Source organism: Uloborus diversus, chromosome 9 (genome assembly GCF_026930045.1).
Source record: "Uloborus diversus isolate 005 chromosome 9, Udiv.v.3.1, whole genome shotgun sequence".
Lineage (NCBI taxonomy): Eukaryota > Metazoa > Arthropoda > Arachnida > Araneae > Uloboridae > Uloborus > Uloborus diversus.
Genome location: NC_072739.1, coordinates 103,909,226 through 103,937,020, shown reverse-complemented (window position 1 = coordinate 103,937,020; position 27,795 = coordinate 103,909,226). Strand labels below are relative to the sequence as shown.

Below are 27,795 nucleotides of genomic sequence, written 5' to 3'. Positions count from 1 at the left end.
TCTTTCTAAAAACATTTGCTATTTATTGACAGTTTTACAGAAATTCGCAACATTCCGATTTGGGTATAACCCAAGTTTCTTGTACTTTGCAATCACATTTTGACAGGACTTTCATATTACAGAACTGTTATACGCAGTGACAAGTTTAGACAACCATTCGAGTGGTGAATGCCTAACAATAATAATTCATTTTTCAGGAACATGAAATTTGTCTCATTTATTTGAGGGGAAAAAAAGTAGTTTTTAGTCAAAGTCGTGAGATGCCCAAAATTTCAGCGAGCACAGTAAAAGTCAGTGCTTTTTTTGGATACAGACCCCGATTCAGATATTGGGAGGCCCTAGGCCCAAACAGTTTTTCATGTCCCTCCTGTTGTCAAACCTTACAATATTACGCATTGGCTAAAACAATTTTGGGGTCCCTAAAATGCAAGAGCCCAAGGCCAAGTTATCCTATTTAGTAGTCAGGCTCTGCTAATGTCAGACAGGACAGTTGTCGAATTATGAAGATCTCACATACTTTTAAAAGTTTACGAAAGTTAAAATATATTGCTTCAAAATACCAACAATGTATTTATTTTATGAATCTTATTACAATATACACAATTTTTACAAGGCACGAAGTATACACAGGAAAACAAGCTTTACTGAAATGGGCAATGTCTCACATACAGAAAAACTTGGCAGATGTTCTCCATGAATGCAGATGCAAATTGTGTCAATCGAATCTGAAATAAATAATGCTAATTAATGCATTTGCATCAAGATCAAGCACATAAAAGAAGAAATTTAAAAAAAAGCAATAAAATGGGGAAAAAAATAAGCCCAAAAAAGGTTTAAATTTTACTCTTATGAGTTGAAAACATTGACTACTAACGCTGTTTGTATTTCTTTTAAACTGATATAATGTTTTTAAAAATCCAGTAAGTGTGACTCCGACAAGTTGGGCCCTGACCTTGACAGCGTTTACTTTTTCTGGGGAGTTCAGTAAAAGGGTAACGTTATTGGCTTTAAATTGCAACACCTTCGCAAAACTACTGCGAAAATAACCCAAATCTCAACCAGTGTCAATCCCCCTTCCCTAGTATCCTGAAAAGAGGTAGCACTGTCGAGGTCATAGACCAATTTAGCAGAACCACAGAAAAACTTGTTTATCCGACCTCCGTTTATCCGGATCGAATTTACAGCCTTAAAAGAACTTATGTTTACATTAGAGAGTTTTTAATTATGATCAGACGTGACTCAGTATAAGTGCGCCAAACATTCGCTTTTTGTTTCTGCCACTTCAATGGAAGGTCAAGTCCTATTTATTAGCCTTCCAGAAGCCCTTACTTGACTCCATAAGACTTTTTTTGTTCTAGATACGTGCAAAATATAACATTTACGTGGAGTAAATTTAAGATAAAAACCATCTCAAGCAAAGGATAATCACTTGTGAAGCAAATACTATATATACATGCTGAACGTGCCTTGAAAAGGAGTTGATTACCTTGATGTGTGCCGCGCAACAGAAGAGTCACGTTTTAAACTTAAATATTCAAAAATTCAATAATACCTTATTACTTTTTTTAAAAAGATACGAGTGTGTTCAAAAAATTTCATCACTGGTCTGAGACTACAAAATTGATTAACCTTTTTGTGCAGCGAACTAAAAGTCTTCAAAATACGTATAAAACCCGTGGGCATCAACACACCGCATCCAGCATTTTTTCCATTGTTCATAAGCTAACTGAAAATCTTCGCGCTCAAAGTTAGTAAGGTACCTCGGCGAAGCTACCTGGAGCACTGACAGGGGCGGACTGCCCCGCAGGCCCTTTGCACCCTTCCTCCTGTGCACCCTTGAGCCTCAAACCTGAACACCTTTTTTTAAATTTATTTTTAATTTTTTTTAATGTAATTTATTTATTTTTTGATGCAAATTTCCTTATTTTTTAATTTTTTTCTTTTTAAATTTGTCTTATTTTTTAATTTTTTGGTGTAACTTCATTATTTATTTATTTATTTATTTTGCGCTCACAAACCTGTAAGACTTCACTTCGTTTTTTTTTTCTTTTCTTTAAACTCGTAAACGTGTGTATGATCGTTTTTTTTTTTTTTTTTTTTTTTTTTTTTTTTTGCACCTTTCTTTTCGGACCTTCGGAGATCATAGTTGGAGCCCTCTTGTGGAACCCAGTCCGCCCCTGACCATTGATGTAATGAGTCAAATAGCGCCCCCTTTCAGTTTTGGTTAAGTTTGAAGTGGTGATACTTCTGCAAGCCTCCTACAGCCCCGAACTTGCTCCCAGCGACATTTTTTTTTTTTTTTTTTGGTTTTCCCGGAATAAGAAAGACCTGAAAAGGAAGCGACTTGACACGGTTTCAGCAGTTCAGGTAGCTTCGACGAGGTTCCTTAACAGCCTTGCGCTCGAAGAGCTTCAGCGAGCCTATAAACAATTGAAAAAACGCTGGCATCGGTGTATATGCTCAAAGGTCATATTTCGATGACTTTCAGTTCGCTGTACAAAAATGTTTAATAAACTTTGTAGGCTCAGACCAGTCGTGAAACTTTGTGAGCAAACCCTGTATACATAGCATTAACCAAATTTTACGATTGTATCCAAGAAATTTATTTAAAAAACACCATATATATATATATATATATATATATATATATATATATATATATATATATATATATATATATATATATATATATATATATATATATATATATATATATATATATATAATTGAAGAAAAAAGAACGAAATTTTGAAAAAATCCCAAAACACCCTGGGGCCTCATCAGGGGGTTACTCCTTAAGGATAGGGAAAAAAACATGAGATGTTTCGTGAGTGCTGCTGGCGAAATTGCCTAAAAAAGCAGCACTAGTACCCCAATATCTCACAAATCAAGCAAGGGGTTACCGAAAGTCCAAAATATAGGCATGACAAAAAGTAATTTGAACATTTACAAACCAAAATACAAGCATTACAGAAATTAAATTAGAACACTTTCATGACTAATTTGAACTACAAGAGAAAAAGTTACAAGAGAAAAAAAAATCACAAATGAACTCAATAGCAAGAGAAATAACATGCAACAAACAAATCCATGGAACAAACAAATTGGCCTACCGGTTCTCTTCCATAAGCTTGCAAATGAAATTTTCCGTAAGATGCTCTGGATATTGGTTCTCAATTAAGGTGGCAGTTAAATTTTGAATCGCTGTCTTTAGATTTGTTTTATTATTAAAGATTTTTTTAATATCTAGTAATGTGTGTGAGATAATTATATTTCTGAACACATTTTTACTAACACAACTGTGAAAATGAATTAAAGAATAGACTTTAAAATCAAAATCATTACGTTTATCATACAGAGCTACACTGGGATCTTTTTTTATTTAGTTGAACGTTGAGATCTAGGTAATTAGCTGACTCATCCTTATTTGTCTGTTTCCGCAATAGTTCATTTGGGTAAATTTCTTGGTATAAATTGTGAAAATCATTGTTGTTAAAAATGATGATGTCATCTATATATCTAAAAGCTTCTATACTGTTGTTTATTTTAAAAAAATAGATTCGAAATAATGCAAAAAGATATTAGCAAATGCATTAGAAAAAGATGTACCCATTGGGATCCCGTTAATCTGTCTGTAGAAATTTGAACCATTGTATAAGTAATTCTCGAAAATACAAAATTTAACTAGGTTTATCCAAGAGTGTTTATCTAGATTGATGTATTTTTCATATTTGTCAAAAACCCTAACTGAAACGTTGATTATGAGATTGTGGGGTATGTTAGTGAAAAGATTTTCAAAATCAAAAGTATTAATACTATGAATATCGTATATACCACTGTTTAAGAAATCTAGAACTTTCTGGTTGTTCATAATTATGAAACTTTTTTCTTCTGCAATTTTGGCTAACATATTTTTAAGTTTTTTGAAAAAAATGTAACCCTCTTGATTATTGTACGAGTATGTTCCACTAATAACGAATCTGAATTTTATAGGACTTTTCTTAAACTTAACAGTTATAAAAGGAAAGGGAAATTGAAATTGAGATGTCGCGTGTTTAGAATTTCGTTGAAGGTGAGTATTCTTTTCTTAAAACTGGATTCAGCTTCTGTAACTTTTATGTATGTGCTAATATTTGAATATTCTTTCTGTAGTAGCAAGAGTTTATAAAAAAAATTGTTAGCCGCTTTATCAATTATACATGTATACTAGCTGCGTTGCCCGGTCTACTTTGAAAATAAAAATTGTGTCAAGTGACGTATATTCAACCATCAGGCATAAATAAAAGAAAAAAAACCATCATGCAAAATTTCCCCTCCAAACAATGACGACAGATATTAAAATACTATTAAGAAATTAAAATAAAATGAGAAAGATGGATTCAAAAGGCCTAACCATGGAAACACAAAATAAAATAAGTTTAAGAATTGAAAATGAAAAAGATGGAAATAAACAATGGATTCAAAAAGCGTTACCGTGGAAACGCAAAATAAAATGGTTAAAAACTTGAATCGAGAACAGATTTTTGAACTTCATTTAATTCGCTTGTAACGTTTTCTCTAATGAAGATAAAGGGTTAAACTTTCGACCTTAGGTCGAGTTAGATTTGGAGTAAAAAAATCAGCTCTATCCAATGCTGTCAAAAAGAAAACTGTGGGACAATTCCTTCACTTTTTATTGATGGATTTAATGAAGAGAGTAGTGCCCAAATTTCAGCTAAGCCTTAAAAAACTCGAGCTAAAAACGTAAAAAACTCCCGCCGTAATTAAGTTAGAGCATTGGAACAAATTGCGTAGAACGCGGAAAATTCTTCCTTTTCCAAAGATATATAATATTACTATTTGCGAGTAATTTTTCACTCCCATGTTCGGGAATTTATGTGAAAATTGGGCCTAAATTAGAATAAAAAAAGAACTATTCATCGAATTGTTTTCGAACTGGTTTGCAAACCTTCTCAGGACTTAAAGGAACAAACTCTGAAAATTTCGGCAAAATCGGCCGGGTAGTTCTCGAGTTTTGCGAGTTCAAACACACATGCGCTTTTTGGGGACTTCATTTTATACTATGTAGAGATGATGTTTTTAAAAACTTAGTTTCCAGTTTTGAAAAAGTGAAAGCGAAAGCCAGAAACATTATTTGAATGGAGGAAATCCTTCGAAAATAAGGGATTTAAATTTCAATTACAGGTTTTAATTTTGCAGAAATTAAGAGGTTTTAATTAATTTCTCCCGAACAAATTGATATTTCAAAAAATCCTTTCTTAGTGGATACTTTCGTAATCGTGTGAACATGCCTGCAAAATTTCAAGTTCAAGTCTGAGGTATCAGCGGTATTGGCTGTGCGTTGATATATATATGTTATCTCAGGACATTGATTTTTATATGTATAGATATATTTCATTCATTCATTTAGATAGATAAATAGATATAGATACAATATTACAATTTGCTTTGGAATTACTTTCACATTATATTATTTGTCTCGTCAAGCGTTGTTTGTTTACAGTTTTCCCATAAATATTGACAATGATTTGAACTATATTAGATACAAAATGCCCTTTGAAATCTAGCACTTACCAATCAGGATCGATGAGCAAAGTGTCAAGCATATCATAGCCCGGTAAACTTTCCAGATCCTGAAAGAAAAGTGAAAAGGTTCGTTTTCTTTAGAATTGTTTTCATTTGCTAAAGTCACAACTGACTAAGAATAAATAGAGGGAGCATTTTAAAATTCTCTCGAAAGATTAGGCGTCATGTAAAAGATCCGTTGGGTATTCGTTTGGCTTTGAGCACCCTTCAGTAATTTTAAAACCCTAGTACTGTTTGGCATTGTTAAGAGCCCAAGTGCCTCCATCTGGTGGGAAACAGGTCGTTAAAATTATCTGTATCACTGACATCCGAACTTAAATAATGGCACATGAAAGACTGGATGTCATATCAAAGGATCACACTAGATCTATAAAAATAGAGTTTCTAATGCAACAAAAAGAAAAACTTATAACTTTATCACACCTGCTGTTTTGCATATCAAATGTAAGATTCATAGATGCAATTTTTTGTAATATGGTGCCAGCATCAAGCAATCAATTAAGTATTATATATTAAACTGGTGAAAGCACCAATTTTCTATTAAATACCCTGGGTGTTTACTATTGTAGTTCGACTTTGAATGGTCTTAACAGGAAAACTAAAAATAATCGAAACTGAAATGAGCAAAGCGCTCACTACGAAGAGAGTGCTGTACGCATCAGAGTATAACGAAATAGAACATACTGGCAGAGATTCAGAATTCTTTTCATCTTTTCTGAAACATAACTGTTAGTTGATTTATGCAAAATCGAAGCGGAATGTAAGTGGTTTGCAGCAGGAAGAATGTACTTTTTAGTTATGCGAATACACGTCATTTGATCAAGTAGCAGAAAAGATTGAGTCACTTCGTCATAATGGGGTTGCTTCCTTCAATCAAAAGTACTACTTATAATGACTGAAGTTCATAAAATGAGTAAAATAATGATAATAATAATAACATGGACCCAGAAAATACTTTCATTTTTCCAACATTTAATTTTTTACTTTTTTTTTTACTGTCCAATTTTTCAAACAAGGCGTGGTCTTTATGACGTCACAAATGTGATGCACTCTGGCGCGTAATCCACTGACATGCTGAATGCTTACGCTTGCTGTCTACCGCGTTTCCACGATATTATAATTCAGAAGCGAATTAAATATTGCGCTCTACGCTTGCTATAAATCATATCGTTGCCAATACATGTTAGTAAAGATGCGAATTAAACGTTGCGCTCTGCACTAATGGCATCAGTGTATAGCAATTCATCATTTGTGATGTCACGCGCAAAAGCGTAAAAAATGAAATTGAGAATAGTAAACTTTGTTAAATTATTTTTTAAATGATCAAATCCTATGTTTTTAAGCATGATTTTTTAGATTTTTTTTTTTTTCTAATTTCGGAAACGACCCTATTGTCCTACATTGGATAGCGTACCTCAGATTTGATGGTACTGTTTCAGATTGGCATTTCTCTTTACTCCTGAGACGAGAACAGATAGAGTTTCTTAGAGTTTTTTAACTTATTCATGCCTTTAAAAGGACTGGAATACATAACTTGTTACTTTTAACTTTTCTTTTCTTTTTAAGTATCTGTATAATTGCATAAGTATATTGTTTCTTATAGGCAAAGTAATGAAGATTTGAAGAAAGCCATGAGTTTCTTTGAGAAAAGGCTGATGCCTTGCATAGTGGTAAAATGCTCAGCAGAAAATTGTGATATTTATGGTGGTAGTCTCTCAAGCTCTTTTATTATAGCATTAATACTTCGTATTGTGGTGCCAATGTTAACTTCACCGCAATTACATGGGATCGTGAGACCCTCTGCGGAGAAAAAATAGCGTCTAGGGGAACGTTTTATCAAAATTAAATTTCGAACTTCAAAAGAATAATATTTTTTTCGGCTCAGTACACAGGGCTGGTTTAAACTTTCGGGAGCAAGTTGACACGGATTGCCGTTGCTCAAATTGCATGAAATTTTTTTTTTACAATTGTTTTAACCCAAAAAGAAAAATATTAGAAAGTGTGCGACTTGAAACATCGACTTTCGTTTTTTTTTTTTTTTTTTTTTTTTTGAGGGAGGGGGGCACCTTAATAGACATGTCTGTGTGTTTTAGAATGTAAAATTATAGAAATGTCTATGATTTAATGATGTAAATAAATATTTTTTTAAACGATTGTAAGACGAACTGAAAGGCTGTAATGACTTTCAGTGAATCTTAACTATCTCAAGCTGCTTTATACAATGTACTAGATAGCTCAAGAGATTTACATTTAAAAAAAAATGATAGAATCATCAAGTATAAAACAAGACTTCCGTAGAAATAAGCGTACGAAATAATGCTTGACATATCAAATTCAGTAATCAATTAAAAGGATACTTTCAATATTGAAAGAGAAAAACAAGCTATAAAACATACCAAATAAAAATTTTCTATGTTCATCCGCACCTCAAGTGTTCTTTCTTCTGGTATCTACAGAGATAAACATGGATCACTAACTCATGAAGTATTTAAAAAACGAAAAAAGTACTCAAAGTTTTATGAAGGAAGAAACATTGATTTTTTTTTAAAAAAGTCTGTAATATTTTGGGTCTTTTTAGTTATGCTGGTTCATACCGCAATAATTAAATTCATAGTTTAAAAAAGCTCTAACTTTTCTACTGAAGTTAGAGCTTTCTTAAACTATGAATTTTAAATATTAAATTTTGCTTTATAGTTTACAAAAAAGTTAAGTTACCTAACCAGCTCTAATAACATTATTTACAGCCCCAAAAAATGAGAAATTTTACTACTGACAAAATACTAGTTAAAATTTCAATAATGTTATTTTCTTTACCCGCGCAATGACATGATCATATTGCTGGGCCGATACCCCATAGTGGAGTTAGTACAATGCGTTGTGTTATGATTTGGTGGACTTTTGGACTGTAGAATAGAGTAGAAATAATAGTTGGATTCATTTTTGCACATTGAAAGTCTATTAAATAAAATAGTTCATATACAATTCTAACCTAAGTTTAGATATTTAGTCAGGAGTTAAACATTAATACTCAAAATGTTAAGGATTTCAATAATTAAGTACATCATGATTCTGCTCTCCAAAGGAATTAAACTTTAATCTACTGGTTTAAATTAAGCTGTGGGAAGTGGGAGCTAGTATTGTACGTACCAAGATTTCGGTCCTTTCTCCATTAAATCATCCAAAGGCACAGCGCGTTTCTATCATGACTCCGGACAAACGTCTCGGAGAAACGCCGAGCTCTCGAAAGATCTTCTCCCCTCAAAACTCTGTCTCCTCTACCTTCCAAAACTATCTCTTCTCCTCCCGAAATATCTTAACTCCTTGTTTTATACGGGGGGATAAAGTTCCCTGATCGGGGCACATTCTCTGAGGATCATAGTTCAACATCTGGAGATCCAGCTTCCAGGAAAACCCTATGCTTTATGGGGTACGGAGTGTCGCAAAGTGTCAGAATGGAATTTTGTTATTCCCAAGTCTTCTATTTTATGGACTCGAAAATGTCAGAACTTCAGAAGTTATATCCTGCAGCTGTGACTCGGAAAGGGGAAAATGTTTGAAGTGTCCGAAAGAAGCTAACCCCTTTTGACCCAATGCGGGTGTCACAGAAAATTCCAAGTGTCGCTTACTCAAAACAAGCGGAGGGAAACTTTCCCGCCAAAATGTGTTTCTTTCTAACTCTCTATTTTATGAGATGCAACTGCTCGGGGGTCTGAACTTATTTCCTGCACGGGAAAATGTACCGCCGCGCCGCAACAAAAAGGTCAACTCTTCTTAACCTAAAAGACGTTTAAAAATGCGAGGGAGGCTATTTGTAGCGGAATGAAGGTTCAGGGGATGAATATCCCTTTCCAGGCATGTGGGGCAGAAGGTCAAAATCGGCCCCACAATATATGTAAAAAATGTTTTTTGCTTTTTGAAGTTATAAAGAAAAATCTTTACCTGAATACTATTAGTTACAGTACACATCACAATATAAAAAGTAAAACAGGGTTTGTAGTGATTTTTTTTCTTTTTTTTTTTTAATTTTTCAATCAGTATAAAAATGTAAATACTCACTGAGATCTGAGATTCATTTTCTGGAAAAGTTTCCATAGGCGTGATAACGTCATGTTTTTCTTGTTCTTCAAAGCTTGGAATTGAATTCGAAAATATATCGCTCCATTCAATGTCCTGAAAGTACGGAAAAAAGAATTATAAAAATGAACGTTTTAATATGTCTGGATTTTATATGTAGTTAAATACCATTAAAAAGTTTGATCCGCAAGGATCCTGCTCACTCGGATATAGACATTTTGTGAAATCAGGGAGAATTGGTAGCGGAAGTAAACAATGAGTTTTTGTTTGGCGCTAACATTTGCCACTTTCATGTATTTCTCATTGGATTGGCGATTCTTCTCAGGAACATATTGCTCATCTGACAGGCACTGTTTTCATCATCCCGTCGCCAATCAGACAACGGTATAGCTAATTGTCACGTTGCGCTTTCTTAACTTCCACTATCAGTCCTCGCAAGCGCAAAAGAAACTTGTGGTGGTTCCTTTAAACGAAAATAAATGCCCCGACAAGACGGAAATTGATTAGATTTGAGGAGAAGGGACTTCATTTTGCAGTAATGAACAGTGCAACTTCTCGAAATTCGTATCATACCACCACCTCCTACATAGAAAACATTATCACTGGTTTCGTCACGTGACCAAAAGAGGCTGACTCGGAGGAAATTTCCCGATGAAAATCGCTTTAATTTATGTCTCTTAACATGCTAAAGCTATTAATTTGAGAACAGTAGTTTACCAAACATATTAACATTGATCAAAGGAGAAATTAAACGTTTATTTTCTAAGTTAACGCACTTTATCTTTAAATTAAGCAAATATCTAAGGAAGAACATAGGGAATAACAAGATTACAGTAACCAAAATTTTCAATACATTATATCATATCCGTGCGATTTTTAAGGAGTCTTATACGATTCGAAAAATAATGTCTTAATCATCAATATCATAACGAAGTAAGCATGAAAGAAAAATTTAAATTTCAACTATCATAGATGCATATTTAAATAAAAACGACATATTTTAAATTTCCCCATCCACTATCGTAGAAGCGTTCAGGTACTTAGTAACGCAATGGCTATCACAATAAAGTATTCTAAAAAATGTATAATTGGATATGATGTGCGTTCTGCATAAATATGAAAATATACGTGGGAATTTTGTAAATCATGCGTCACTATCTGTAACACAAAGTAATCAAACGAATATTTTGCGAAATAGAAAGAAATATTAAATGTCAGTTGTGAGTGAAATATCTTTCCTCACAATGAAAGATGAAATATATTTTCCCGATGAAATATATTTTCTTCTTGTTTACTTTCCTTGGGGACATAAGTTTCATCTTTCACAATCATTTAGAACAAGTTTTAAGCTTTATTCTTACAAATTTTCGTGAAGTTAGTAGCTGCATTCTATTAAAGTTATTGGAAATGATGAAAAAAAATTTAGCGATCAGAATTTCTTTTATGCAAAATGTATAAAAATATCTCAAATGCTAAAGTTCTATAAATATTTCTTTCATTGCAAAAACGTAATTTACGAGAAAAAACAAGCCATTGATGGCTTGAAAAAGAAAACAAAACTTCTTACATGTTTTTATGTTGTAAATTATATCCATTATAGATTATTAAAGTTCAAAGATTTTTATTTCTTTTAATTCTTCATTACAGTGTAATATTACTAAAATGCTTTTAAATTTAACTATAAAAAGGAGTTTTACTAAATCCAGAATGAACTTTGCTGTACAGTAGCATTAGTAAAAAAAAGGGCAAATAATTCGAAACTTAATTTGCGATGGGCGTTCGTGTTGGCGAGTGTTGAGAGCGCTAAACAGCCAAATAAGGATTTGATTCGACCGTTTTCTAGTTCGTCATCGCTCATTTAAGGTAACCACTGATGAGGCTTTCTTGTAGGTAGTGATGATCTTACTCGCTACAAGCTAAATTTTCAATTGGGATAAAATCATTCTTATCAGTTATTACCCTTTTTAAAAAAGCAGCTGTTAAATTTTGAAATAATTATCTAAAGAAAAAATAATAGAAGAGCAACCAACACACTATCAAAAGATATTCTGCCATTCTGATTAGAGTGGGTTTCAAAATTTTTTGCTTGAGGATTGCAGACATCTAGAGAATGATTAAATGGTGACGGTTGCAAGAAAGTAGCTTTATCCAATAGACCTTCATTTTCTACAGCAGGATGCGCACTGAAACTTAAAGGATTGAAGCAATCATTATCGTTTTCTGAAAAGCTGGTTTCCTCTTTTTCTTTGCTCAAGCTTGAACTAAGATGATTGAAATTATTAAAATATTCATCTGCCATCGCCCCCGCTTTGCCATTTTTTGTATTTTTTGCATATAGTATGGTGTACTACTGACATTTGAAGTGCAATAATTTTGCTCTGCAATCATACTTGTAACCTCCTTTTCCTTATTAAAAGGTAGAATATTGATATTGGGTAACATTTGATCTTCTACGGCTAGTGCTTTATTGATCTCATGTGACGAAAAGGATGTATGGAATCTGTAATTATTATCCTCTTGAGACAGAAATACTGTAACAGGAAAAAATTACAAGAAGTATTTAACAGCATGTATTTTTATAAACGGTAGAAATACATTGCACTCTTAAACTAATAAGGGGCTTTAATCATATTTAACCATACACCTCAGTCACTGGTGCTTATTTGAACGATAATGAATGCCCTGCGCTGTGCCTGTGCCCTTACTTACTTTCAAAACTCAAAAACTTTTTAAACTTAAATTGATTTTCCACAACATGTGCACACAACTACTGTACTGAGATTACTGGTTTGAACTGCACCTAAAGTTTATTTTTTCAAATGAGTTTGTATCTGTTCTGTACACATCATACTCATAATCAATAATTTTGAATACACGATAACAACTCTGATTGCGCTTTCTGTCTTTAATAAACACATAAAACTGGGCGCGGCCTTATTGGAACGCTCTGGGGGGGGGGAGGGGTCTGCAATGCGCCTAGCGACCCACTTGCTACGGCTAGCTGAGGCATCTAAAACTGGTAATGCAATTGGTTAGTGCCGGGGTTGAAGTGAAGCTTCTGGTAGAAGATTCATAGCATATATAACAAAATCAATTTTAGTTAATATAATCATTGTTATCAATTACCCATTACGCTTTTGAAAAAAGCGATTATTAAATTTTACAATAATCTATTTAAGAAACAAGGGCTTACCATACTGCCAAGAGATATTCTGTCATTCTGATTAAAATATTGGGTTTCAGAATTTTCTGCTTGTGAACTACCACAACCTAGTGACTGACCAAATGGTGACGGCGACAAGAAAGCAGCTTCTTCCAACAATTCTTCCTTTTCTTCATCGGGAAGTGTAATGAAATTCGAAGGAGAAAAGCAATCATTTTCATTTTCTGAAGTGATGGTTTCTTCCCTTCCTTTGCTCAAGTTTGAACTAAGATAATTGAAATTATTAAAATACTCTTTTGATACAACGACCGCTTCTTCATTTTGTTGTAAATCCCGAGCTATGCTAGGTATATTACTGATATTTGAAGTGGTATAATTTTGCAGCACAATCATACTTGTATCTTCCTGTTTCTTATTAGAAGGTAGAAAACTGATATTGGTTATAATTTGACTTTCTTCAACTGGTGCTTCCTTCATCTCCTGTAACGAAGAGGATGTATTGGAAGCGTGGTTATTGTTTTCTTGAGATAGAATCTGTAGCAAAAAAAAAAAAAAAGTAGGAATCATTATTAAGCAGCGACATATTTTTTAATGCATCAGAAATACTTTGCATTTCTGAAGTAATAAAGTATTAAGAATATCTTTTCGCATGCGCAGACAGACACACACGATGGGAGGTACTGACGTGAACGATAATAAATGTCTTGCGCTGTGTACTTGCTTACTTTCCTCACGCTGAAATTTTTTTAGGGCAAAAGTGGGAGAGACGCCATATGAGGAGGGACGCCATACTTCCAGAAAATCAGTGATTAAGAAAGAAATGGCTGTTTTCTCACTGTTTTCATTTACTCATATACACTTCCTTCTTAGCGTGTCAGTTCCTGTTCGACTTCGTTTGAGTGTGACATGTGTATAACGAAAATTTTTTTTTTAGTACGAGCATTTTTCGACAAAAATTTGGGTCGCTGCGGTTTTAATGAGTGTTAAATTTAAAACAAAGACACCGAAAGATGAGTACTGGGGGTTTTAGCGTTTGATTTAGATTGTTATTAACTTATTGCAACTACATTTAACAATATATGTAAATACTTACGTACTATATACCTTTGTGGAATCTCTCCCACAAAATGAGGAGAAATGCCAAACTTTTCAAACGTGAAAATGAAGGGGTGTTTTTTTAATTATTTTTTGGTTTTTAGGAAGCAAATAAAGTACGTGAGGAAGCATAAGGTAATTAGGGGGCAGTGGCAATTGAAAAAGTAAACAAAGGAGAATTATCAAAACATGAAGCTAAAAAACCTTATTCAATGCCGTGAGCTCGTGAAAACATCAGGTTTTAAAGCATGTGGAATATTTCCACTCAGTCCTAATGCCATTCCAGATCATTTCTTTCCTAGATCTGATTTAATTGAAGTAGCTGCTCCTGACATCCCTCTTGAAAGTGCTGCCACTCCAGCTCTGTCTCCACAAAAACCATCAACTTCCAGACAAACATACATTAGAAACCAGGGTTAGCAAAAACCCGGGTTTTTTTAAAAAAGCCCATGGACCCAGGGTTTTTTGGGTTTTTTAAATAAAACCCAAAAAAACCCAACTAAAGTTGGGTTTTTTAAAAGAAATGTGGGTTTTTTTGTCTTTTTTTAGGGAAAATGTGGGGTACTCTTAGCATATTGTAGCATAAGTATATGGACAAAGTGCAAAAATTATCTTCGGGTAAAAAGCTGGAAAACTAGTTAAAATTCAGAGTTTTCTGAAGAAAAGTATAAAAGACGAAAAAACCCAAGAATGTTAAAGTTTCAGATTTTTTTAATTTTCATTATTACCAACAGTTAAGGCAAAGTTACTTCTCGGGTGATAAAATCTATTGTTCGTTTTTAATTACTACATTTTTTTTTTGCATTTTACTTTATAGTATTTCATTTTGTTATGCAAAACTACTGTAGAACCTCAATTAGTTTAAATCCCTTTTTACTGAATTCCAGCTTAATCAAGACATTTCTTTGAATTTTATGTTGCCTGTTTTTCTATTTCTGTGTACAGGGTAAGAAATATTAATGTACTGCCCAAAAGCGTAGTGGCAACAGTTGGAAATGACGCAATGGATATAAGGCAGTACGAAAGAGCTGAAGTTCCCTTTTTTACGCATATCATCTCGCCTTGCGTGCGTGGCTGAAACAGCCTCTCGAGTTTCGTTAAAATGGTGAATGTGGGGATGGCCCTTTGCAAGGTTAAGTGCAGATAAATGTTCCTCGCTAAGATGTAAAGTCTCGGCATCACATAAGTGAACCAAGAATCTATCAGAGTCTTCTGCCAGACTAAATTCATCGCTGTGTCGGAAGTGGAGGCCCCATGGACCAGACCAGGGAGCTAATGAACGCATCGGATGGTTGGAATTTATAAGTCTTGTGGCCCGTGAAAATGAATAGCAGGAATGGGAGTTCGGAGCTACCGGCAGCGGCCGAATCCTCAAATCATTCAGCCGACGCTAGATCTTTGAAGCAAGGTCGAATTGGTGCCTTTTGTACAGCGTGTGAGATTTTTAGTGTTTGATGCCTCGTCGTAGAATTCAACCCCTGTGAAGTAATGTTTTAATGTATTACATGAGAACTTTTTAATTTGTGCAAATTGTGGTATTATATTGTTATAGGCTAATGATATTTTAATGTGTGTAAAATGCAATTTTCATATTAGTTAATTTTAAGACGAGAGTTATTTGGGCTTGGTGCTTTTGTAAATATGTATAGGCGGAAACTCTGGCCGTGTAATAACTAATGTATTTTAACTTTTATTGGGGGTTATTTTTAGAGTTAGTATTTGATCAAGGAGTAGTTTTAAATTCTTTTAAATGCACTATTCTTGCAATTGTATTTGTGTTATAATGCTGCATCTTAACCATGCCACCTAGTAAGAATAAAGCTGTTTCTTTCTTTAAAGAATTGTAATTAATGTGATCTTGGGTATGTGTTTTGGTGTTTCACGTACTGTACGTTTCGTCAGTACAAAAATGGTGCCGTGGCTTTCTTTTCTTGCAGCTTTATAAAAAAAAAAACATATTAGCGGTGTATAATATGTGGTGGTTTTTACAAGTTTTAAATTTGTAATTTTGTGTGTTTTTGCGTATTGTATAAGGAAGGGATGGCCAAGGACCAGGCATCAGGTGTTTTTGTACCTCACGGCTTATCTGTAATGAATCTATCAATGATACCTGTGTTTAAAGGTATTAATAGTGAAACTCCTCTTCCTGAGTTTTTTGAAAGGATAGAGGATTCGGCTTTGCAGTGGAATTGGTCTGATTCGGAGAAATATTTCGTGGCGCGAGATAGGCTGTTTGGAAACGCTAGGGAATGTTTCAATGAGTTTCGCGACGAAATTAGTGATTTTAAAACATTGAAACTGGTCCTTTTCAGAGAATTTGTTAGCAAGCCGCCCCCAAGCGTGGCCCTTTTCGAGTTTATGGCATTCCGGCAGCCACCAAATATGCCAGTGGAGAGGTTTATCGCAAGGGCTAATGCGAAAAGCAAAATGCTAGATTTCGGAAATGAATCTAAAGAAATAGTGGAAAGTCAGCGTAAACACATGTTAATGAACATGCTTCTTGCAAATTTGCGACCTGAAATCTTGAGGGGAGTAATTGTCAGAAATCCTAAAAATTTGGAAGAACTCAAAGATTATGCAGGTCGTGAAGAAATTGCCTGGAGGGCAGCACAATCCGCCGATAATCCATTTTTAAATCAATCTGAACATTTCGAGGCAAATTCTGAGTCAGTGTTTGGGATAAATCAAACGAATACAGAAAAAAATAAAGTAAGCGACGGGTTTAATACCTTGTTAGAGAAAATGGATTATCTAACAAAAAGGGTTGAGCTGTTGGAGGGGCATAGATGCCGGGGTAATGAAAGAAAAGTAAGTGTAACTTGTTTTAAATGTGGGCGAATAGGACATATAGCTCGATATTGTAGAACGAATCCAGGATACGAGCACACAAAAAAATCAAATTCCGGAAAACTAGACCAGGGGGTCTGGTCGGCACAAACGCAAACATTAATCCCTGGGGTGCGTATAAATAATGGGCAAAAGGGAAAGCTTCCTGTTATAAAGGTTAAGATTGGCCAGAATAAGATGGGCGCTTTATGCGACTCGGGGGCGACGTTGAATTTAATTGAGGAGGGTTGTATACCATTGGAGTCAGACTGTCAACCATGCGCGTTGTGGATAAATACCGTTGCGAAAGAGGCTATAAAAATCTTTAAAAAAGTCCATCTTTACGTGACCATAAATGATAGAGTTATAAATTCGGATTTTTATGTAATTTCAAAAGATATTTCAAAAAATTTTAAAGTTATTTTGGGTCAGCCGTTCTTGGTTGAAAACGGATGTATCATCAATTATAGTAAAAAAACGGTAAAAATAAACAATGAAATGATTTCATGGGAAAATTCGGAGCAAACAGACGCTATGTTTAATATTGGAAATGGGAGTCAGGGCCAAATAGGTCATATATGCAGAAAAATCACCTTGCCCCCCTTTTCACAGTCTGTCGCAAAGGTTAACTTGAAAAATACATTAGGTTCGGAGGTTATAATGATAGAACCATATAATCAACAGGAAAAGAACTTCTTAATTGCCCGATCTATAAGTAAGGGAGCGCAAAAAGATGGAATTCCGGTCCTGATAATGAACCCAACAGATAAATTTATTCATATTAACAAACAAACAAAGTTGGTCAGATGCGAAGAAGTAGTTAAAGCTGAGAGTATAATGAATGACATGTATTTTGTGGAAAACGAGGAGCGGTTTGGGGAATGCGACGAGGCCGATTTAGAGTGGAGTAATATATTTAGGTTAGATCATTTGCAACCTGATATAAAAAACAAAATGATAGACTTTCTGAATAAAAATAAAGAGGTGTTTGCAAGCTCGGTACGGGACCTGCAGGGATGCGATGCTGTACTACACAAGATTCCACTTTCGGATGAAAATCCGGTAAAGAAGAAACCATACAGGGTCCCTTATAACTTAAGGGATGAAATGGATAGGCAGTTAAATATCTTGTTAGAGGCAGGAATTTTGGAACCATCCGAATCACCTTATGCCGCACCCGTTCTACTTGTAAGAAAAACCTCAGGGGAATTTAGATTGGTGGTCGATTTTCGCGGCCTCAACATGAAAGTGGTGCCCGATTCCTATCCCATACCAAATATTAATGAAGCAATTGATAAGTTAGAATACGGAAAATTTTTTACAACTTTAGATTTGACGAGTGGATTTTTTCAACAAATAGTGGTGCCCGAAGATAGACCGAAATTGGCAATTACAACACAAAAAGGGCTTTTCCAGTTTACTCGCACCCCTTTTGGTCTAAGGACAAGTGCGAATTCCTTTCAGAGACTTATGAGTGTTATACTTTCTGGTTTGGATCCCATGAATATCGGAGTTTACATTGATGATATCATAGTTAGCAGTAATTCAATTGAAAGTCATTTTCCGAAACTTCAGGCAGTATTTGACAGATTGAAAAAATATAAGTTAAAATTAAAGCCAAATAAATGCATTTTTCTGACTGAAACTGTTAAATACCTGGGTTTTAAAATTAGCAAAGGTAGAGTTTTTCCGGATCAAAAAAATATTGATATTATAAAGAATTTTCAAATTCCAAAGAATAGGAAACAAGTGAGATCTTTCTTGGGATGTATAAACTATTATAGAAAATTTATACCAAATATTGCTAGGCGGTCAGTTAGTTTAACAAATTTAACGAAAGAGAAACAGGGGTTTAAATGGAATGAACAGGCGGAGGAGGAGTTTGAGGATTTAAAACTGGCTCTGATGAATGACACCTTTTTGTATCTGCCGGATATGAAGAAAGACTTTCACTTGTATACAGATGCAAGTAAGATTGCGATAGGTTGCGTCCTGGCGCAGTTGGATACAGAAGGATTTCCACAACCCGTGGCCTTTGGAAGTAGGAAATTGAATTCTGCGGAAACTCGATATTCGACGACTGAAAGAGAGGCCTTAGCCATTGTGTATTTTGCAAATTATTTTAAACAATATCTGCTGGGAAAACTATTTTATTTGTACACGGATCATGCGCCTCTGACTAGCTGCTTTAAGCTTAAGGATTCATTCTGCAGAATAGCCCGGTGGGTTTTATCGCTTTCCCAGTTCGAATTTCAAATAAAATATTTGCCGGGGAAAATTAACACGGTGGCGGATTTTTTGTCCAGAAATGTTTCTGAATATGAGACACAAAATAGGGAGGTTCAATTCAATGAATTGAGTGAGATGGGCCCGGTTAAGGCTGAAATTTCGGTTGAAAAATTGCGGGAGGAACAGGAAAAAGATAGAGCATGTATTAGGATAAAGAACAACCTGTTAAAAAATAGCCCGATAAATCCGGATAAACTGAAATTTTTCTTAGAGAATAAAATTTTGGTATGCAGAAACAGAAATTCCAAGGGGGAAAAAGATATTAGGTACGTTGTGCCACAGTCGTTGGTGCGAAAAATATGTGAGATTTATCATGACAGTCCGCAAGCGTGTCATCCCGGGATTAAGAAAACTTTTAACAAAATCAAAAGTATGTTTTATTGGCCGAGAATGGGGGCTCAAATCGTAAACTGGGTGAAATCGTGTCAGAGTTGTATGGAACGAAGGGCACATCTGCCAGGGTGTTTGGCTCCATTGCAGAGAGCTCCTATTCCGGCAGGTCCATTCGAAAAAGTCGCTTTCGACATAGTAGGTCCCTTGCCTGTCACTGAAAGGGGTAATAGATATATCATTACCTTTACTGACTATTTTACAAGGTGGGTGGATGCTTTCCCTGTGTCTACGATAGGCAGTGATGTCATCGCGGATGTAGTGATGCAATTCATTAGTCGTTATGGGACACCCAAAAAATTTTTGTCAGACCGGGGGTTGAATTTGCTAAGCAATGCAATGAAGGAAGTATACCGGAGTTTGAATATAAAAAAATTAGATACCCTGGCGTGGAGACCACAGAGTAATGGGTGCGTGGAAAGATATCACAAAACGTTAGGTAATGCGCTTTCGCATATAGTAAATTCCGAACATGATGACTGGGATATAAAACTGCCCTTTGCTCTCCTGGCGTATAGAACGTCTGCACACGAGTCGACCGGTTTTGCACCGGCATGGTTAATGTATGGAAGAAATTTAAATCTGCCTCATGAGTTTCTGGAAAAGGCGACTCCCTTTTCTTATGCGGATAATATGCATTATGCTAATGAGCTACTGAAGAAATTACATGAATCATACACCACAGTGAGACACAATTTGGAAAATGCGGCTGAGACAAATGAAAACAGACGAGAAAGGCAAAGTAAAATACGGCAATTTAAAGTAGGGGATGAAATATTTTGGTATAATCCAGCTGTGAAGCCAGGGCGCTCAAAAAAATTGAGTAAACATAATGAAGGTCCTTTTCTAATTTCTGAAATTATCTCTCCAGTAGTGGTAAAAATTAGGCACGCAAAGAAATCAAATTACGTCAGGGTGGTACATATAGAGAATATTGCTTTGGCCACTCCCAGATTTCCCTTAGTTGACCCGGATACTGCTACCACAGATATGGGTCAAACAAGAACACAACAAGGTTGTCAAACACAACAAGAAAATACAAAAGAGGAGGGAAATTCAACTGGGAGTTTGCCTCTTGATGTCCAAATGATGCCTGGTCTCTTAGGTCGTTTTGTCCCACATGTTGTGCATCCTTATAATTTGCGGCCTAGAGTGAATGGAAGAGTTGTTCAATAAAAATATACTTGTGCATATTTTTTTTTTGAGGGGGAGGGCATTTGTACTGCCCAAAAGCGTAGTGGCAACAGTTGGAAATGACGCAATGGATATAAGGCAGTACGAAAGAGCTGAAGTTCCCTTTTTTACGCATATCATCTCGCCTTGCGTGCGTGGCTGAAACAGCCTCTCGAGTTTCGTTAAAATGGTGAATGTGGGGATGGCCCTTTGCAAGGTTAAGTGCAGATAAATGTTCCTCGCTAAGATGTAAAGTCTCGGCATCACATAAGTGAACCAAGAATCTATCAGAGTCTTCTGCCAGACTAAATTCATCGCTGTGTCGGAAGTGGAGGCCCCATGGACCAGACCAGGGAGCTAATGAACGCATCGGATGGTTGGAATTTATAAGTCTTGTGGCCCGTGAAAATGAATAGCAGGAATGGGAGTTCGGAGCTACCGGCAGCGGCCGAATCCTCAAATCATTCAGCCGACGCTAGATCTTTGAAGCAAGGTCGAATTGGTGCCTTTTGTACAGCGTGTGAGATTTTTAGTGTTTGATGCCTCGTCGTAGAATTCAACCCCTGTGAAGTAATGTTTTAATGTATTACATGAGAACTTTTTAATTTGTGCAAATTGTGGTATTATATTGTTATAGGCTAATGATATTTTAATGTGTGTAAAATGCAATTTTCATATTAGTTAATTTTAAGACGAGAGTTATTTGGGCTTGGTGCTTTTGTAAATATGTATAGGCGGAAACTCTGGCCGTGTAATAACTAATGTATTTTAACTTTTATTGGGGGTTATTTTTAGAGTTAGTATTTGATCAAGGAGTAGTTTTAAATTCTTTTAAATGCACTATTCTTGCAATTGTATTTGTGTTATAATGCTGCATCTTAACCATGCCACCTAGTAAGAATAAAGCTGTTTCTTTCTTTAAAGAATTGTAATTAATGTGATCTTGGGTATGTGTTTTGGTGTTTCACGTACTGTACGTTTCGTCAGTACATTAAACTTTTTTGTAAAATAATGAAAATACTGTACCTGTTCTGTTTTCTGTAGACCGTTTGAAAAATCTGTTTATTTCTAAAAAAATTATCTTGTGTTTATTCGAGATTTGTGACGTGTTGGTTAGCAGAAAATAATTTACATGAAAGCATTTTAACTACATTAGTTTCCTCTGTACAATCTACAAATATTGAGAAAATCAGATGTGACAGGACTTGGTCAAGATAATTTGAGTTATTTATTGACCGCTTAAAGAAAAAAGTTAAATACATTTATTTAAAATCTTTGAAGTATATTTTAAATGCCGTTAAGAGTTAAGAAATACTATTAAAGCTCCAAATTCATTTTTTATGTTCATCGTCTGTGGTGAAGAGCAAATAAAAAAGAAGTTTAAATTGTGAAAGTATTTAAATTAATTAATTTTTTTTTAAACTTCTCACAATATTTTAAAAAACCCAAAAGTGGGCTAAATAATGGGTTTTTTTTAATGGGTTTTTTCAAAAAAACCCATTGGGTCCAACCCAATTGGGTCCAATTCAGCCAACCCTGTTAGAAACCCCTACAAATTCTTTTCAGAAGTCCTGTCCAATCTCAAAACTACCTAGCTCGACAGTGAAGCGAAAACACGTTGCTTGTGTGCGCGGAATGTAGGGAAAATTATTATTTAACAAAAAAAATACTGACTGGATTAAATGTTCCTTACGTTAAAAATGGCTGCATCAGACATGTACAATGTGCGCACCGCATTGTAATAATTGTGGTAGGGAAATAATCCGCAAAAATTTCAAAAACAAGGAATAATAATACAGTGGCTCCCAAAAGTGTTCGTACACCTTGAAATTTTGTAGTAAAACCAAAATAACGCAAAACTGAATTCGAATATGAAGTCCAATTTTTTTTCACACCATTCCTATACCATTCTGAATAAAACCCAGTAGATTTTTTCAAAATATTGCAAATTGTATTTTTGAAATTTGTCAAAAAACGATGAGACAGAGAAAAAATACGCCACAAAAGTCATCGTACACTGAAATATTTTCGAATAAATCATGATTAAAATTATCATATGTGGTTTTTTTCATTATTTTTGCATTGTAATGACACTATAAAGTCATTTGCCTTTACTTTTTTTGTTTATTTATTCCCTAATATTCTGCTTATTATTTTAAAATGGCAGGTATGCGTAGAAAACAACAAACACGATTCGAAATTTGATTTTTTTTTCCCTCACAGCAGCCATGAATTGGTTTGAAATGTCTCTAAATTAGTTAATTTATACCATTTTATAGTGAAGTGCTTGATAAAAGGCTTTAAAGACAAGAATCGGATCGAAAACAAGGTAAGAAAAGGTCAACTGGCAAAGTTAACAAAGCGTGATCGGAGGTTTACAGTTAAAAAAAATATGAAAAATACACATTTGAGGGCTGAAAAAGTTTCTGCAGAATTGAATGAAACATTTTACGTTTAATTTCCACCTAAAATTGTTCGCCAAATTCTCTGATTAGCTGGATTAAGGGGGACCTCTTCCCGCAGAAATTTTCTTGTTCGTGCGAAAAACAGTAAACTTACCCTTTCCGTCGTAAAATCAATGATAAATTAGCTCAAAACGTTTTGGAACAACGTCTTACTTATAGATGAAAATAAATTCAACATTTTGGGTTAAATTGTTGTATAATTGTAAATAAAAGAAAAAATCAGGAATTTAATCTGAAGAACTTAGTTGGATCAGTTAATCAGGAAGGTGAAGGTGTTTTAGTGTGAGGGTGCATTACAGCATCCAAACTTGGAAATTTGGAATTTTTTGATGAAATACTTAATCATGATGTTTATTTAACTATTTTAAAAAGCAATTTTAAACTATTAGCCCAAAATTTGGTAATCGGAAACAACTTTGCTTTTTATCGAGATAACGATAAGAAGAACACGTTTGCGTTTGGTGCCTCTAAAATTGTCCTTAAGCTTAGAAATATCTCCTCAATCGCCAGATTTAAACTTAATGGAACATATTTAGAGATATCTGGTGGCTAGATTATGAAAATACACCATTGAAATGAAAAGCGAACTAGAAACAGTAAGACTCGAAGTGCTGCTGAACACTTACTCAGAAATTGCATAAAAAAAGAAAGAAAAAACAATGAAATCTATTCCCAGACGTTTAAAAGCTGTTGTTGATACTGCAGGATATTGTACTAAATAATAACTTTGTAAAAAGTTAGATTATTTACCAATTTTTTGACATTTTTTCAAAGTGTACGAAGACTTTTGTGAGATAAAATTTCCGGCAATATTTGGTTTTTGATTTTTTAAAAATTATATTTTAATGTTTTATTAAAAATTTTCATGTAGTTTTGTTAAAAATAGATCATAGATCTTATAATAAAATACTTATTCCGAAATATTAACTCTAATCAATGCATAATGGCCTATTTCATTGAAAGTCGTAGGTGTACGAACACTTTTGGGAGCCACTGTATATAGGGCATCTCTCCCACACTATGGTGTATCTCCCACACGTTATAGGAGAGATAGCCTGCTGTCAACTTACAATTTTTATCTTTTATTGAAGTCTAGAGCTCGTTAATGGTAGTTTTAAGGCTTAATAATAGTGTGACTTTAAAATAAAACATACAGGGTTGATTTATATTGTATTTTGAATTTTTTATCTAATTTCTACAGAAAATTTGGCGTCTCTCACATTTTTACCCTAACTAAAATTGACATTTCACTCATTCCTTTCAAAAACGTCATAACTGAAATATTAGCGATTTTGAGTTATGCCGTTCTTTGAACTGCTGTGAATGAGTAGCATACCTGTGCAAGACCTACATTTCTACCTTTACTAATAATAAAGCTGAAAGTATCTCTGTCTGTCAGGATCTCTCTTTCCGGATCTCTGTCAGTCAGGACCTCTGTGACGCGCATAGCGCCTAGACCCTTCGGCCGATTTTCATGAAATTCGGCACAAAGTTAGTTTGTATCATGGGGGTGTGCACCTCGAAGCGATTTTTCGAAAATTCGATGTGGTTCTTTTTCTATTCCAATTTTAAGAACAAAATTATCATAAGATGAAAAAGTAAATTACGAAATTATCATAACGTGGAACCGTAACATGAGCACAAGCCAATCGGCGAGAAAATTCATTTACATTATTTGTAAATATACAAGCGAATCAAAAGACCTTTTAATTTTCTATAACGGGCAAAGCCGTGCGGGTACCACTCGTAACCTAATATTTGGCTATTAGAGAGCGTGTTATTGCATTGCATTATTAAGTGTATAGTTTTTTGCATTTTCGGAATGTTCTTTTCAAGAGTGTCACATCTTGGGTTGTGCTTGATCCATTAGGCAAAAAACATCCGTGTCGTTAGTGAAAGATATTATATATTCCAAAAACAGCACTGCACACGAAAAAAAAGAGCATTTTTCATTCTTTTTTTAAAAACCGAACGCAATTTCTGCCATTATGTTTGTATTGTAAAGATAACAAGTAATAACAATAATGACATATTTTGACGTACTTCAAATATTATCTTTGAAATTTAGTGCAGGAACACGTCCTAAATAAAACGAAACTTTTTAAAATTTACGCTTTTTACCGTTCTTCTTCATGAAACAGTGACGAAATACCAGATTTTCTTGAAAAAGACCTTATGCATGGGAAAAAGTTCAATCCAGTGGCTTCAAACATATTTTTACTTCACGATATCTTACTTTTAAACCCTTAAAATTGCTCTCCTGAAGAATCACGTTTTTTGATATATGACGTTGGCGAAAGGAATGCGCGATTTGGACAAAGATTTGGAATGTATCGCACCCCCTTAAAGAAAATGATACTTCACAAAAAAACAGCATCGGGAGACAATCAAGGTTTTACCTACTGTAAATTTACGTGATTTAATCTTAATATTACAATACGCGCAAAAAATGTATAATGTGATGTTTACAGGTTAGTTTTTTGTTGTCTAAATCCTCATATATATATATATATAATAGTGAATGATTGAGTAACGCTCCTAACGTCATCAACAATGCATAGCATGATAATTTGATAATATGTTTCGGTAATGTTTAACATGCAGAGAGAGACTTCATTTTGACAAGGCTGAACTGGATCCGGTACCTTAACTTTTCTACTCGTAAGACTGTCATTTCAGGGGAATGAAGAAACGAAAAAGTGGTCAACAATGAACGATATCTACTGGAGTTGAGGGTTAATCCACTGGAGTTTGGGTTGAAATTTCAAGTAACAAAATATCACTAAACAGGTAATTGTTTCGTTCAAATGTAGAAGCAATTTTCACCCGCCATATCTTGACTAGCGATTTTCTAGTTGTATACTTAAAGTTCAAAAATGTTTCCTCTAGATCATAAAAGTCTAATGATGTGTCACTATGGATTATATCGTTTTTGCTTCAGCACGCACCAGTTATGTGAGATAACTTCACGCTTCATACTTGTTTTGTGACAAGGAAGAGAATTAAATTTAGATTTTGAATCAATAGTCAGCACGTTTTTTTTTTTTTTTTCTTTTTTTTTTTTCTTGAGCAATCACGATTGCTTATTGTTCTCACTTGGCTGTTTTGATGTACTATCATTTTATTTTCCCGTCAGCACCCTCTGCGGCACCACCGTCGACCGGCTCTTCACGATGCTGCTCCTATAGCGAAAACCGTCTCCAGGTTGCATCCATATGCTACACACACACGCATACATACACGCACGTACACACAAACACATACACAAACACATACACACACACAAACAGATACACACACTCAAACACATACACACACATGCATACATACAAACACCTACACATACACACACCTACACACAACTACCCACACATTCATGCCTGCACACAGACACAAACACATATGCCTGCACACATACACATCCCCCCACACACAAACACTTATACACACAACTACCCACACTCATACCTGCACACAGGCACAAACACACATACACATACCCCCTCCACACAAACACACATACCCCCCACACACATACACACATACCCCCACACATACGCCTACATACACACACTCGTGATTGCGAAAAACATAATTTGAGTTCAAGATGTCAAAATTCAAATTAATTATTATTATTATTATTTTTTTTTTTTTTAATTTTGAATTGTGTCATCTTTCTTGCCGAGGTGCGATATGAGCACATCTACTGTGACAGTTTTTGGTTGAAGATTTGTGTAGCGTATATAACAAAATTAATTTTAATCAGTAAAATCATTCTAATAAATTATTTACCATTTGTAAAGAAACAATGTGGGGTCGTTTCCAAAATTTTAAAAGCATTTTTTTCTGAAAGAACATGCTTAAAAACATAGGATCTGATCATTTTTTAAATAATTTATTTAAGTTTAATATTTTTTTAAAAAATACTTAAATCGTTGCGCTTTCATTGTTTACACTTCTGTCGTGTGACATCACAAATGATGAAATGCCATTCAATGTTGCCATTCACAAACCAAAATATTTAATTCGCATCTTTACTCACGTGTATTGGCAACGATATGGTTGATAGCAAGCGTAGAGCGTAATTTTAATTTGCTGCTTGATTATCATAACGTGGAAACGTAGTAGAAGGATGCGCCAAATTGCATCATTTGTGACGTCATAAAGACCAGGCCTTGTTTGAAAAATCAACCATTTAAAAAAAACTGTTGGGAAAATGAAAGTATTTTCAGGGTCCATGTAATTTTTGTTTTGCTCATTCTGTCCATTTCAATGACTAAAAGTAGTACTTTTGACTGAAGGAAACCACCCCATTGTTGAATTTTAAAATAAATTTCTAAGGGGGAAAAAACAAAGCTTACCATGCTCTCGAAAGATGTTCTTCCATTCTGATCCGAGTATTGGATTTCAAAATTTTGTACTCCGGGAATGTAACCATCGGGTGATGGATGCAAGAAAGTAGTAACTTTTTTCAAAATTTCTTCCTTGGGAAGTATGATGAAATTTGAAAAGGGAAAACAATCATTTTCGTTTTCTGAAGTGACGGTTTCTTCCTTTCCTATGCTCACGTTTGAACTAAGATAATTGAAATGATTAAAATACTCTTTTGATACAACGACCGCTTCTTCATTTTGTTGTAAATCCCAAGCTATGCTAGGTATATTACTGATACTTGAAGTGCTATAATTTTGCAGCACAATCATACTTGTATCTTCCTGTTCCTTCTTAGAAGGC

At 34.6% G+C, this 27,795-nt stretch overlaps 1 protein-coding gene across 1 annotated transcript; it reads right to left on the bottom strand.

Annotated features, from left to right (window-relative positions):
• Window positions 1-27,480, bottom strand: LOC129229579 (uncharacterized). The gene is made up of 6 exons (XM_054863915.1): window positions 27,423-27,480; window positions 12,854-13,357; window positions 9,643-9,756; window positions 7,983-8,036; window positions 5,575-5,633; window positions 1-725 (listed from the first exon to the last, which is right to left on the bottom strand). Coding segments are annotated over exons 1-6 (735 nt in total). The 5' UTR covers window positions 27,426-27,480; the 3' UTR covers window positions 1-724.
• Window positions 27,481-27,795: the final 315 nt, after the last annotated feature.